Consider the following 13,158-nt stretch of genomic DNA (forward strand, 5'->3'; position numbering starts at 1 on the left):
AAGTCTTAATAGTTGAAGCATAAACATATAGTAAACTATAAACTTGACCGTGGACATTGCAATCAAGATGTTTGTTCATTACGCGTCAGTAAATAAAGCAATTGAGCTCACAATGACAATGTCACCAACACCCGGGATTGTGTCGGTAAACAACGCATCCCAAAAGTTCCCAGTAAAACATCTGCTAAATACAGATAAGGCGGCTATGTGGAAAAATAGCTGATGAGGTCAAGAGGTCATGGCCTAAAATAAGCATCCTCCTAGAAAAAGAATGATAAAAACCTGATGAATCAGATTTGATACATATATGTTTATCCATGTGTATGAATGGTGATAAATACCATGACACAGTTTGGAATGTTTGGATTTGGGTTCACCTTAACAATAAGCATTTAATCAAGATTTTATCATTATTATTATTATTATTGGCTGCTAGTTTTATGCTCTCCATGACATTAAAAGGCCAATCAAGATAAAAACACAATAACACCCCCTTCAAAACTATCCAATCATAACAAGTCAATTTGACATCTATATATATTAAAAAATACTTTAATTCAACATAAAATATTTTACATCCACTTAAAACCTCCCTGCACCAACAAAAGCATCTTTTTAATACGTTGGCTGTCATACCAAAAATCGCCCGCAGAAGGTGCTGTTTAACCAAATCTGTGTTGGCTTTATCCGGATAATCTCATGTACTATTTACTATAGGAGTGAGTCATTTCTCCATTTCTCAGTATATACCACGTTGGTCTTGTGCTTTTCCACGTGGGGATGACTCATTCAACCTACGCCGAGAGAATAAAAGGGCACACACACACATTTACAGAGCTTCCGGCTGTCCTCGACTGGTTTGAAATGAGTTTGCCCTGTTGAGCCATCTGTAACCACCCACTTTATTCTGGCCCCATTTCTTTTCTGTAAGAATAAACCTTACACCTGCCAAAAAATTTCCACACCCCAAATTTGAACAAGTTTGTGATGACTCACCATTGCTGTTAAGTAATCAATCACTGTCTACTAACTAACCTCCCCTTTAGCAAACAACTTTGAAATCATTGACACAAAATGAGACATACATGCCTTTCATATTCAATTTATTTATCTTTAAAGAACCAATACGAATTGGGGATATTTTCAAAATGGGCACGATAAAATAAAATAAAAAAAAAACAGACATTTTCATTGTTTTCCACTTTGCTTTCAGAGGGGGCAAATCTCAGGCTGTGTGCAGGCCTATTATGGGGGGGAAAATACTACAAAATGTACCTTATTCCAGAGGTTTCTATTTAATTTTATCCCCTGTACACATTGCTGATGCATGTATGTAAAATGTGCATGTGTGCTGGGGGTGTTACGGTCATTTGGTGGGCTTTAATGAGGTGGACAGATTATTGCACTCCAAGAGAAATAGTTCAAAATAAAAAAGACATGGCTCTCAAAAGAAAATGATTCAAATAAAATAAAATAAGATTGGAAATCTGTGTCCTTGCCCCCACGCCAAACTAGTAACTCCCACACATCATCACCTTGTGAATAAATATTGCAGACACATTCAATGGTGATCCTTTAAAAATGAAAGTGACTTAACACAAGTGAAACAAAAAAAAGGGAGTCATTACTGCATTTTCTGGTTATTTTCAGTGTGGATTGTGAAAAATAAAATAAAATAAAACACCGCAAAATAGCAAAATGGACAAATGTTTTCTGACATACACCAATTGGTTCCAATCATTAAAAAAAATCATCAATTTCCGGGAAATAAAAATCAAAAACTATTTCATATTGCATCCATTCATTCATTCCCACTGTATATCTAAATTAGAAAAGAATTCACAAAATGGAAGTAGAATATATCCCACCACGATAGATGAACGTAGTGGGAATAAAGGGGGGTGAAAAATTGAAAATTAAAAAAAATACAAAACCGAGCGACAGGATGGACTGTAGTTTTAAAAACAAATGTGGGCCGCGGTGCTTAACAGTAAAAGTGGGGAGGTGGGCACGGCCTATCTGTGTGCTTTGACCTTCCCTTCCTGGCTTGGGCTGGTGTACTTCTACCCCCCCCCCCATGATCGCAATTGGTTTGCACTGGATTACTCGCTTGTTCTGTTCAATTAACCAAGACTCTGCGTTTAAAAAAATCAATCATCACAACAATTACGGATAGCAATCTTCTCACGTATTTTCCCCCTCCCTCCCTCCATCCCGCTCGAGGTGCATAGGCAGGTGGTGGCGACGGCGGTGGTGGCGGCGGTGGTGGCGGCGGGCGTGCTGGCATTTACTGCACGCAGCAGCTGTGGCCGTTGGGATCTTTGAAGCGCAGGCGCATTTTCGGTCGATATTTTTCGAGGTAAAGAAGCTGTTTGGAGTTGAAGGCTCCGCGTCTCTTCCTATGGAAGAGCAGAATAAAAAAAAAAAAAACGTCAGGAAATTCTTAAAGTTTCTTGCTTCATTTTAATACGAAAATGGAGTTGATGATTAAAAATGAGCGTATTTTCCGGACTATGAGTCGCACTGTTTTTCATGCTTTCAGCCTTGAAACTTATTTTTTTATCATTATTTTTTCACTCAGTATTTTAAGGCTATAGTTAAAAAATAAATATTATTGTTATATTAACTTTCTTGGTCCATAGTTTATTATTACTTTCATCTATAATTTTTGTACATAGTTTCTGATAAATATAAAATACATAAAAAAACAGATGCCAAAAAAATGCATTTTGACTTCATTGCAGCACATATATATATATATATTTTTTTGCGCATACTTTGTCTAGTGCGACTTATAGTAAAAAAAAAATGGTCGTAATAATCCATTTTATAGCTGAATGTATTGGTTACATGGCCTGTTTTTTTTTACCTTAAGATATTTCAATTCAAAAATTAAAAAAGACTTACTGGCGTATGAACTGAACAGCATCCTCATACTTCATCCCACTCTCAATGAGAGCCAAGGCCACCAAGACCGGAGCGCTGCGAGGCGAAGGAATCCGTTGCGCACGGTGGGTGAAGAAGGGAGACGGACAGCCAGGGGAGAGAAAAAAAAAATCAAAGAGGAGAATAGAAGATTAAACCAAATGCCACAGTTCACACGGTTCATTAGTACGAAAGCAGTGCAGAGGAGGTCTGTTTTAAACCTGGGAAACAAGCCTGGGAAATCAACGGGGGTGCTCAGGTTCGTCTTACCCCTGCTGGGTGGCGGGCTTCATACTACGCACGTTGCAATAAGACCGAGCCTTGCTGCTTTCTCAGCAGAAAGAGATCGGTGGGGAAGAAAAATAAAGGTGTATTTTTTCTCCCAAATACTTGCAATTGGCTTTCCCGCACATTTCAACGCGGGACAGAATACGAGAGGGAATGTGAGAAAGTGGGTGGATGGAGAAATGGAGTCGAAAAAGGGAGTGGCTGCTGCGAACTAGACCTGAAGAAATCCCAAAGAGACAACAACACATGCCGAGGATGAGAAAAAGCCAGTAACCCAGTTATACAACATTCACAATACCAAATGCTAGAGGCCAAATGGATCTGATTGGCTAAAAATGTGTTTCTGTGGTCAGGAGACTTATTTGCGGCTGTTGGGGAAAGGGTCTTGTTTGCTTGCCCAAATCATGTGCTTTTTGTTTTTTTCCTCCTACTTTGTTTTAAGGCCTTTTTTTTTAAATACAAGTACAGCATGTGCCACACTGGGACTGAGAAAGTGCACGTACGCTTTTTGCTTGTACAAGCTCACGTGCCAACCAATTGCTTTCAGCCTTGCAACGTCTCTCGTGATTTGATCAACTGAATTATAGCAATCAGCTGATACCATATCCAAAGAGCACGCAAGATGCACGGGACCGAGGGAGCGTTTTTCATTTATTTGCATCTCGTTAGGCTACGACTACGTAAACAAGAGCTAGCATAACATACTCAACTGGCTGTGCCTGCCGAGTCTTGCTAAACGCGGAGGCCAAAACAAATAAGCTGAAAATAACTTGAGCATGTCCACCGTTGTTGTAGCAACCGGCGAATTTGAAAGCGATGACGCCGACGGCCCGCGCATTCACGTTTTTGTGCAAATGCAAAAAAAAAACGGATGGACTTACCGGCCGAGTCCCGCCACGCAATGCACGGCGATGCAGCACCCGGGTTCCTCTCGAAACTTGGTATTGAGAAGCTTGAGCCAGTCATCCACAATGTGGGTTGGGGGAGGAGCACCATCGTCGAAGGGCCAATCCTATAAAGAAAATAAATTCGGTTGTATTTTACGTATCAGAGAATCTGGGGGGGGGGGGGGGGGGAATACTATGAGGTCAGGGTGGTCTCTTACCAAAACCTGAATCCCTTCCTTCTCCACGGGGGCCTTGTCATAGGTGGATTCACATACTCTCACCAGTGTGTGCACCGCAAACTTTTTTAGCTCCTGGCAAAGAAAAAAAAAGGAAAATGACAGGGCACATTGATGGTAGGCTACTGGCGTGACCAGACGTTTGGCCGCCGGTCTTTTGGTCCCTTTTGGTCGCCGGTCTTTTGTTCACAGGTCAAATGTACTTAGATATTAAACAGTACTTAAGATATTTAACTCTCTCTGATGAATATAATTTTGAGAGCTGGCTTCAACTGTAAACTCTGTCACCATTTGACCGGGGACCAAACGTCTGGGCGACCAAACGTCTGGGCAACCAAACGTCTGGGCGACCAAACGTCTGGGCGACCAAACGTCTGGGCGACCAAACGTCTGGGCGACCAAACGTCTGGGCGACCAAACGTCTGGGCGACCAAACGTCTGGGCGACCAAACGTCTGGGCGACCAAATGTCAGGCGAACAAACGTCCGGCGACCGCTACTGGTAAACAAAGCGGACGTGAACGTACCTCGGTGAACTTGTTGAGGGTGGCGTTGGTAGGATTGTGGGTGATAAGGAACCTCATGCACTCGTAGGTAATCTCGACTGCAGCGGGGCGGTTCATGTTGGCGAGACGGCTTTAAAAAACAATTACAATACAAAAAAAAAATCTTACAAAACAAAAAGTAGCTTTTTGGTTTACAAGTCAATTACGAGAGATCTGTGGAAAATGTGTCTGATAAATTAAAAAAAGGACTATAAGGGGGATGATGGGTGGACTAATAAGGATGATGCACAAAGAGGATAGAGAACATAAGGAGTAGTCCACAAGGATGGAAATTTAAAAAAAAAAGGAACTTTAAAAGAAATTGGGGAGTCAAAAAAAGAAAAGGAAACTTTGAAAAAACGATCCAAGAGTCCGTTTACCCCATTCAGGAGAGCTGTTTGTGATTGGCTGTTCAAAGAGAAAGCGGAACGCAAAGAGTTGTTGTATTGGCAGGCGCGTTCAGGCCGAGGACTACACAGTATTCAGGAGGGCTTTTCTGGGGGGGAGATTCCAAAGTCAGCGCTTCCAAGGACCACGGCCAGTCAAGGGGGTTTTCGCTTGGCGTAGTCTTTCGGGGGGCCGCCGATTCACTTCTCCACAGTGGTGAGGTGCTGTGCCTGGCAAAATTCCCAGCTCGCACACGCCATATAGGTACGGCCCAAGTTAACACAGAAAGCCTGTCGACACAGAGAAACAAGAATGAGTATTCAAGCTGTAACATTGGTGCCATTTTTGTGAGAATTAAAAAGAACAAATAAAAATAAACTACTGTTGCATTGGAAACAAATGTTTGTCATGCTCAGTTGGAAAAAAAAACCTTTTCTGTCTATTTGCCTTTCCTATAAGTGTTGAAAAAATACTAAAATAAATAAATAAAAGCCCACTATGGCTTCCGTGGAATTAATGAGGCAGTTGTGAGCAGATGACACCTTTTAGTGACATCAGCGTCTCACTCGAGGGCACCCACGTCCATGAAAAAAAAAAAAAAAAAAAAAGCAGAGCGGCGCCAAGTCCTGGGCTCGCTAACTTGAGCCGCCGCAAACTGGTTGAAGCCGACTGAGAGCGACGTGTGAAAGGACAGCGCTAAAGAGGCCATCGTCTACGCGCAGAAGGAGCGGGTTTGGACTTTGGCACCGTGTCCCAGACTGCACTGCAGTCACGAGGTGAGGATTACGGAGTGGGCAAAGCTTCAAACGGGTTGCTCGTTCTAGTCCCACGCTTTGTTTGAGCTTGGATTGTCTTTCCAAAGTTTCAATGCACCGTCAATCTTCAACTCCAAACCACTTGGTCATTGATTTTTGACAACAGCACTTGGTTTTTGCTCTAAAATGCACAAATCAGACCAAGAAAAGTCAAGTGAATGCATCATCAAGCCACATCTGTCAGTAATACACACAAATAACAAAAATCGACCTCACATAATGCCAAACTGAGAAGCCAAAGCTTATTTACCACAAAGCAAAAGCATTTTTTATTACTATATTCCACATATTAGTCCATCACTGGTTGACTAACTGTAATACATTCCATCCTATGTACTTTGAACTTCATTTTCTTTGCCTATTTTATTAATATTTTATTTGTTTTCACTCAAATGAACAATTTTAGGATAAAAAAAATCAAAACATTGTTTGGAATGATATTGCACAAGAATCAATGACATTTAGACACTTCTTTCAGCGGGCTTAAAGAAATGTGAAAAGTCCTGTACTAATAAATGTATTTCCTTGACCTCTAAGACCTAATGTACACTACATGTATAGAGTAACAACAAAACTGGGAGAAAGATCAAATCAGAAAGACTGCAGCTGAATAAAAGGTCCCTCGAGTGGGGAAAAATTCCCTTGGCGCTCACCCCCTTGGTTTACAGTTTGAACTCGTAGCACTACACCATTTCTGAAATCAGCTGCTCTCCAGCAACAATCAACAGCGAGTCAAGAGAGAGAAGAAAAAAAACAATCCAGATGGTGAGAGAGCTCAAAGCAGCCGGGCTTGGCCACAGATAACAGGGGGGCCCGCCCGGGCCGTGCTATCTCGGAAGAGGCAGAAAGGGCCAGGCAAACCTAAAACAGGTGATAGCGTCACAACAGAATGAGAATCGGGCTATAGGGCATCCTGCAATTGCCAAGTCACTTACAGAATCTCATGAGAATGTCTTAGCCATTTTGATTCAACCAAAATTGGTGACCACGCGGTTGCCAGCTTACGAGGGTTAACTATAAGTTTGAGTGCAGAACTGAAAATAGTCCTAATTGGGAAGTGGAGGCCGTAAAAGGTGGGAGGAAAATGCAAAACATGTTTTCAATGACTAATGTGTGATTTGGTAGGTTGTCTCAGTTGGTTTCCGTAGTCTAGTGGTCGGGGTGTTGTGCAAAGGTTCTGGCTACAGACTAGGCATGACCTGACTTTGCAACCTTCAAGCTCATTTGTTGTGTGGGAGCGGAGTCAATAGAGCAAAGGGGGGCGTTACCCATAGTAGCTCCCTTGAGCAGGATTTAAAAAAATAAATAAAAATAAGGGAAGCTTGTGTTGACCTCCAAGTTGGATCAGCACAGAGAGAACTACAAAGATAAAGGCTTCATACCCTACCACCTGTTCAAAGCACGTTCTGTTCCGTTTCATCACTTTGTGAAACATCCAAGAATGACTGCAATTATTTCCAAAACGTCTCAGCTTTCAATTTTCCTGAGGCTGACCGTACCGAACAAAAATGTAAACATTCGCTCACGGTGTGGGTTTTTTTTTCAGAACAAAGGCATCGTCATTTTTTTTTTGAGGCGTTACTGACAAATATTTGTCTAAAAAGTGGATGCGTAAACAAATGAAGGATATGCAGGAATTGAAGCGTCAGAAAATAGCTGAAAATCCGTCACATGGATATGAGCAACAACGGTATTTAAAAATGACACGGGAGTAAGCCACTTATCACACCTGCTCAGTCGGCTGCGTATGATGACGATGGTCGGAGTAAGAAGATCTCACCTCTAAATAAAGCTCCTGAATCGAATTGTGCGTAAACACACGCCCACAAAAAAAACCAATCTGTGTGGGCTAGAAACTACTAAATACAATTAGCTTAATCTATAGAGGCAATACAATGTATATGTTGTCTACTAAACCGATAAACACTACAAACCACTAATACTATTTATATTTTCTTTACCATCACATTACATAAGACTCATTTTAGGGGAAAAGAAAAGTGCCAGACTGTTTTTTTAAAAGACTGTGGGATGTATATATGGCATTGTTTCCTTTGTGTTCTATAAAACATTGTTTTTTTCTTCCCAAGCATTGGCAAGTAATCTAAATCATGTTTCTACCACTGTCTGACATGGTTTCTATTTTACTTCGAATTCCTCCAAAGTGGCCAGACAGTGAGAAATTATAGTCTATACTCGTCAAAGTGTATGTAAAGAGGGGAGGCGAGTTAAAACACAAGTACCAGCTGCAGTTCTACGAAAAGGCAAACATTCCCCGTACACGTGCCACAATGTGGAGAAAGTACTTTTTTGAAATTCAATGGTTAGCCTTTTTAAGGGAGCCCTTCAGATAAATAGTTGCATAATCAGGACCACCATCCTTGAGCGATAAAAGAAAGTAATGTTACTACTACAATTAAAAATTCAAGCGAAATTATAGCGCTATTTTTGACAGGGTTCCAAGTTTGTGGTTTTGAACATGGTCCAAAAAATGCAATGGATTACAGACTATGTGTTGAAACGCAACCATTAAGAATGTTGCAATGCTGTTGCTTTAATAAGAGGCTTCGAGGATGCTTTAAATATTTTTGTTTTTTAGTAAAATACTCATTCGCCCCAAAAAAATGGACCTGGGGATGTATAGTTCTAAAAATACGGCATATAAAGTCGTACTTTGTTAACTGACAGTTGAATGAAGTGTTTTTGTATGACAGGAATTGATTCAACGTAAAATTTTACCTTTGTTTTTTTTTGTTTAAGCGAACTCTAGATAGAGTTGTGTTGGTTCATAGCAACAACAGAACCCAGATCAGAATGTTCTGTTGCTGAATGGTTGCTTAGCCCTACTATGGCTTTTATTATTTTTCTGACATTTAGAGCCCAACTTGGCCTTCTGACAACCACATGGGGGGAAGTCTGCTGCTAAAGCAACAATAATCTCAGTGGTGGTAACAAATGCTTCTGTAGGGAATTTAGGTATCCACTGTGAAGGGATAAGAGAAGCACACGGTGCTTTCTAAACATTCACACAGGCAGACTTAGCAGCTGACTGAAGAAACTTCGACTTTGGTTCTGGTTCACAGCAAACACACCTAATTTTTCCATCTAATAAATAAAAACAAAAAGTCCAAAAGATAAAGTGTGAGAAGGTATCAACACTAAAATTTTACAATGTCAAATCTTCACGGTTAGATTGTGTTATAGTCGCTCACGTATTTAATAAGCTCCTTAAGGATATGAAGAACATAGCATGGAGTCAAATATTGCCCGGGCAACAAGAAAATACTGCTTACTCTTGTGAAATCAGCCTTTTCGGCGTTGCGTTTTTTCTAAAAATGGACCGAAAGTAAAGGTCAAGCATTTCCATAAAGGTTTGCGCAATGATGTATACATTATTTTTGTTAAAGTTACTGCAATTTAAGATGGAAGCATTTTCCTACCTGTCGCTTTAGTGTCAGCAGGTAGTACTGCTGTGTGGCAACAGCATCTAGATGAGTCGCCAGTATGTCAGAAAGTGCTAGCGCCACCGAGCCCGCCCGTTCGTTCGTCCGTCCCTTGCGCTATTCCAGCGCTGTGGCAACAACCGTAAACGAACATTGTACTAACAAGGACACGACTCATTAACCAGCGCAGGGTAGACCCAAACACAAAAGGTGGTCATGGCTACACATAATTCTCCACGGCCTTCCGCTAATTGCCTTGAACTAGGAACAAAACCAGAACTTGAAATCCTGGCATTCCGTGACAGACACGTTTCTCCAGGCACGGATGTTTTCTCAAGCGCCAATCAAAAGTTGTTTGACTTTGAAAATGGGCACACCTTACAAAAACAACACAATTGTATACACTATGGAGAATTCTCACAAGTAGGCCATCAATCAATCAGTAAAAATCATTGTTATTAATAGCATGATGCTTAAAATCCTAGAAATTTCTAGCTGATAAATATGAATAGATTGGATTGTTGCAGGCTTTCTCTAGAAATTGAACTCTATCTCTTATGACTGTGCCGTGGTGTGAGTCACCCTTTTGTTTTACGACGATATCCGCAGGTGGTTACAGTGCAACCAAGCATTCTCTGAAAGGTAATTGAGTTACGCGTGCGATGAATGATGAGTCTGTACCTCTTGGATGGCGGAGTTGTCTTGGCCTAAGGTGATCACATTGGTTTAACAGTTTCATTCAGCAAGTAGAACAGTAACAGTTCTTTGGGTATACATAGACCAGAGTTGCACAACCTTTGAGCCAAGGCACATATTTCACATTTACAGGACTAGTTTCAACAAAAATAAAAAGTAGGGATACTGAAATTTGCTTACCTGTTTTGCAAAAGTATTGCTATACCAGCATTAGATTTTGCTCAATAACATCAGGGGGTCCTTATTTGCATAATAACAGCCAGTCAGGAAAGATTACTTTTATATATCGAAATTGTAATGGACACTGGGGGGTGGTCAAAATATTCAAATAATTGTTCCAGCCATTCAACCATACAATCCTAATCCAGTGATTTGACTAATCCCTACATTTAAGTGTTTTCACTGTCATGTGGGATCAAGCTGTGAGAAATGTTATGACAATCTAAATTTAAATTGAACGGTGGTGACGGTTATTAAGCTCCAATTCCAACTATGTTACAAGCAAGTAACAACACGGTTAGATTATCCAAACCAGCTATTCAATCCAAATGATTCCACCCGCTGGTATAAGAGATACTACTTCACTGCTCCTATCCAATATCATAACCCACACCACAAAGTAAGAGAGTGACTCTGTCAAAAAGGTCATACATTGAAAACTAAGAGGCATGGGAATGTGCTGGGCCTTTAGTGTCACAGCTGCTAGAGTCAACTTCCTTTCCAAGTACATTTCCTCCTTTCACCTCGGCCCACATGGCTTAATGCCTGTTTTTTTTATATGTACCATTTTACAGTACAGTAAAGACACACCTAATGCACAGCACATTTCGACACGCGAGGCCGAGAAGCTCTTTAGTTCCCTTTTAATCACGCTATCCACACTGTTTATAGCCAACCCAGACTATTAAAGTATACGAGGTTGGGAGACCCCTGTTCTCTCCGAAAATTAGTAACATATGATTTCGATTTTACGTTATGGATTACATAAAATAGGTCAAACGCGTCCCGGGTCAAGATATGCCACAAAGGGCGGAAGGCGGTTAGCTGGTTTCTTAGCTATACCTTGACGCTAAGCACTTGATCGCATGAAAGAGTACAAACAAAGGGCATACATTCTGAGAATACCGTGGTTGGGGCATGATCCGATACGTTATATGAGATATTTGAAAGGAAAAGGTTCCCCCACCCCCCAACACTGAGCTAATGGCTAACGTTATCTTTTGAAAATCTAAGGTTGGCTAAATTAAATGGAACGGGGAGACTTGATTTTAAGTAGACAATCACAGCCCGACCCTGTAAAATCTGATTTAAAACCAAAACCATAAGGATCAAGTGAATTACAATTAGTCGTGACCGGAAAAGTGCCATATTTGCGCCGGTGCCGATAGCCAAGCTATGTAGCATATTTAGCTCCAAGGCTAGTTTTACTCTCGACACTTTCTCGCATACCTCAATAATTACCGCGTCGATCGCGCATAACACTCTTTGATTATCATAATTTAGATCCAGAAAACTCACCGGAAAACAAAGAAGTGTACGATGGATCCAGAATAACGTCGCTAACAGCTAAAAGCTAACGTTAACGTGGCTGTACATAGTCTGAACTTACTTGCGCCAACTCGTGCTAATGCTAATCTCCGTCTATGCCAGAGGATGGTATCGCTCCAAACTACTGCGCCGCAAACAGATCGAAAAATGACACTTTACGCACGTGTTGGTTTACTTACAAAGCGCAGGCAGAACATTGAAATCCAGTGACTAGCCCGGAGAAAGAGGAGCGAGTGAAGAAAGCGCTGTCAAGTTGGCTTTTTGTTCCTCTTCAATGTGACAGCTTCTACTGTTGTTTAGGGAGGAACCTTGCTTGGTGGATACTTTCATGGCTATCGGAAATGTAGGCGTAAGGGGAGCCGGCGAGAGAAAGCCAATGTGCTCTCCAGTTATTTTCCTTTGTCAAATTCCTCTTTGATGGTTAAACTCCAATGCCAGAATTATATTTTCATAATTTGATTGCTTCCATGCATGGCGATGAATTTCTTTAAAGTGATGTGATTTTTAAACGTAAAACAGCACGGCGGCCAGAAGCATTTGGGAAAGGGTCCAAACTATGATTACACGTATGCTTTTACGGAATGATGTTTACGAAAATAAAGGAGTGCTTGTGTGAAGCTAAATCAAGCTGTCTTTGCAACGGCTCTGCGCTGGAGTCCCATGTTTACGAAGACCGCAAACGTCGCACTAGATGTCTGGCGTCAGTGCGACGTAAAAAGAACAGGCTCCATGATGACAGTTCCAGAAAGCTCACATTATCTTGGAGCTTATGGCTTGTTTTGCGTCATCGCACGTCAGAGGAAGAACAACGTGTTTTCCCAAAAACTGTTGTTTGTTTATGCATCCACTATCGAGAAAAGTGATGCTCTACACATGTGCACCCTGATAAACGACACACTGACTTATGACAACAAAGAAAAGAACTCGAATAACAATAGATTAATACCAGAAGTCCTATAGGTGTATTTTAGAATAAGTATTTTAATGTCATTTAAGATAAAACTTTGACAAGGTCGCACTTATTTCCACACTAAACGATATACCGAGGTTAACTTTGACAAAAGTGCACACTATTGACGCAATCAGGGTAAACCCCGGAAAGGATTGTAGTTTGGGTTTCCCTCTAGCGGACATTTTTGGAACTGCAAACTTTGCAGCAGAAGGGTATATTTTGCCTTTATTTAAAAAGAAAAACAGCAATTCCTGCAAGAGTACATTCATGTTGACCAGTTGGTCACGTGCATTTAAAGTTAGGCACACTTAAACTTACCAAGGTTAGTGTATTTATCCTCAAATTTTATCTCAAATGTGATGTTTGCATAAAAATAATATTGCATGCTCAAAAAAAACAATACGTGTGTATATGTATATTTTATATCCACACACAGA

At 40.9% G+C, this 13,158-nt stretch overlaps 1 protein-coding gene across 6 annotated transcripts; it reads right to left on the reverse strand.

Annotated features, from left to right (window-relative positions):
* Positions 1 to 1,086: 1,086 nt before the first annotated feature.
* Positions 1,087 to 12,400, reverse strand: LOC144214491 (protein tyrosine phosphatase type IVA 2-like). 6 transcript variants are annotated; one of them, XM_077742905.1, is made up of 7 exons: positions 11,949 to 12,382; positions 5,261 to 5,557; positions 4,863 to 4,971; positions 4,319 to 4,411; positions 4,095 to 4,225; positions 2,908 to 2,982; positions 1,087 to 2,399 (listed from the first exon to the last, which is right to left on the reverse strand). In XM_077742905.1, exons 2-7 carry the CDS (start codon positions 5,263 to 5,265, stop codon positions 2,288 to 2,290), a joined length of 525 nt encoding a protein of 174 aa, XP_077599031.1. In that variant the 5' UTR covers positions 5,266 to 5,557; positions 11,949 to 12,382; the 3' UTR covers positions 1,087 to 2,287. The 6 variants fall into 6 exon arrangements, with proteins under 6 accessions (XP_077599031.1, XP_077599033.1, XP_077599035.1 ...); XM_077742907.1 differs by lacking the exon at positions 11,949 to 12,382 and adding an exon at positions 11,740 to 11,876; XM_077742909.1 differs by lacking the exon at positions 11,949 to 12,382 and adding an exon at positions 11,831 to 11,855.
* Positions 12,401 to 13,158: the final 758 nt, after the last annotated feature.

This window comes from Stigmatopora nigra, chromosome 21 (genome assembly GCF_051989575.1).
Source record: "Stigmatopora nigra isolate UIUO_SnigA chromosome 21, RoL_Snig_1.1, whole genome shotgun sequence".
Taxonomy (NCBI): domain Eukaryota; kingdom Metazoa; phylum Chordata; class Actinopteri; order Syngnathiformes; family Syngnathidae; genus Stigmatopora; species Stigmatopora nigra.

Excerpts from the sequence above, each read along its gene's own strand:
- LOC144214491 (XM_077742905.1), bottom strand. Across the intron at positions 4,412-4,862 it reads CCCTCAACAAGTTCACCGAG|GAGCTAAAAAAGTTTGCGGT; the intron begins GTACGTTCACGT and ends TTTCTTTGCCAG. Across the intron at positions 2,983-4,094 it reads TGCGTGGCGGGACTCGGCCG|CGCTCCGGTCTTGGTGGCCT; the intron begins GTAAGTCCATCC and ends TTCGCCTCGCAG.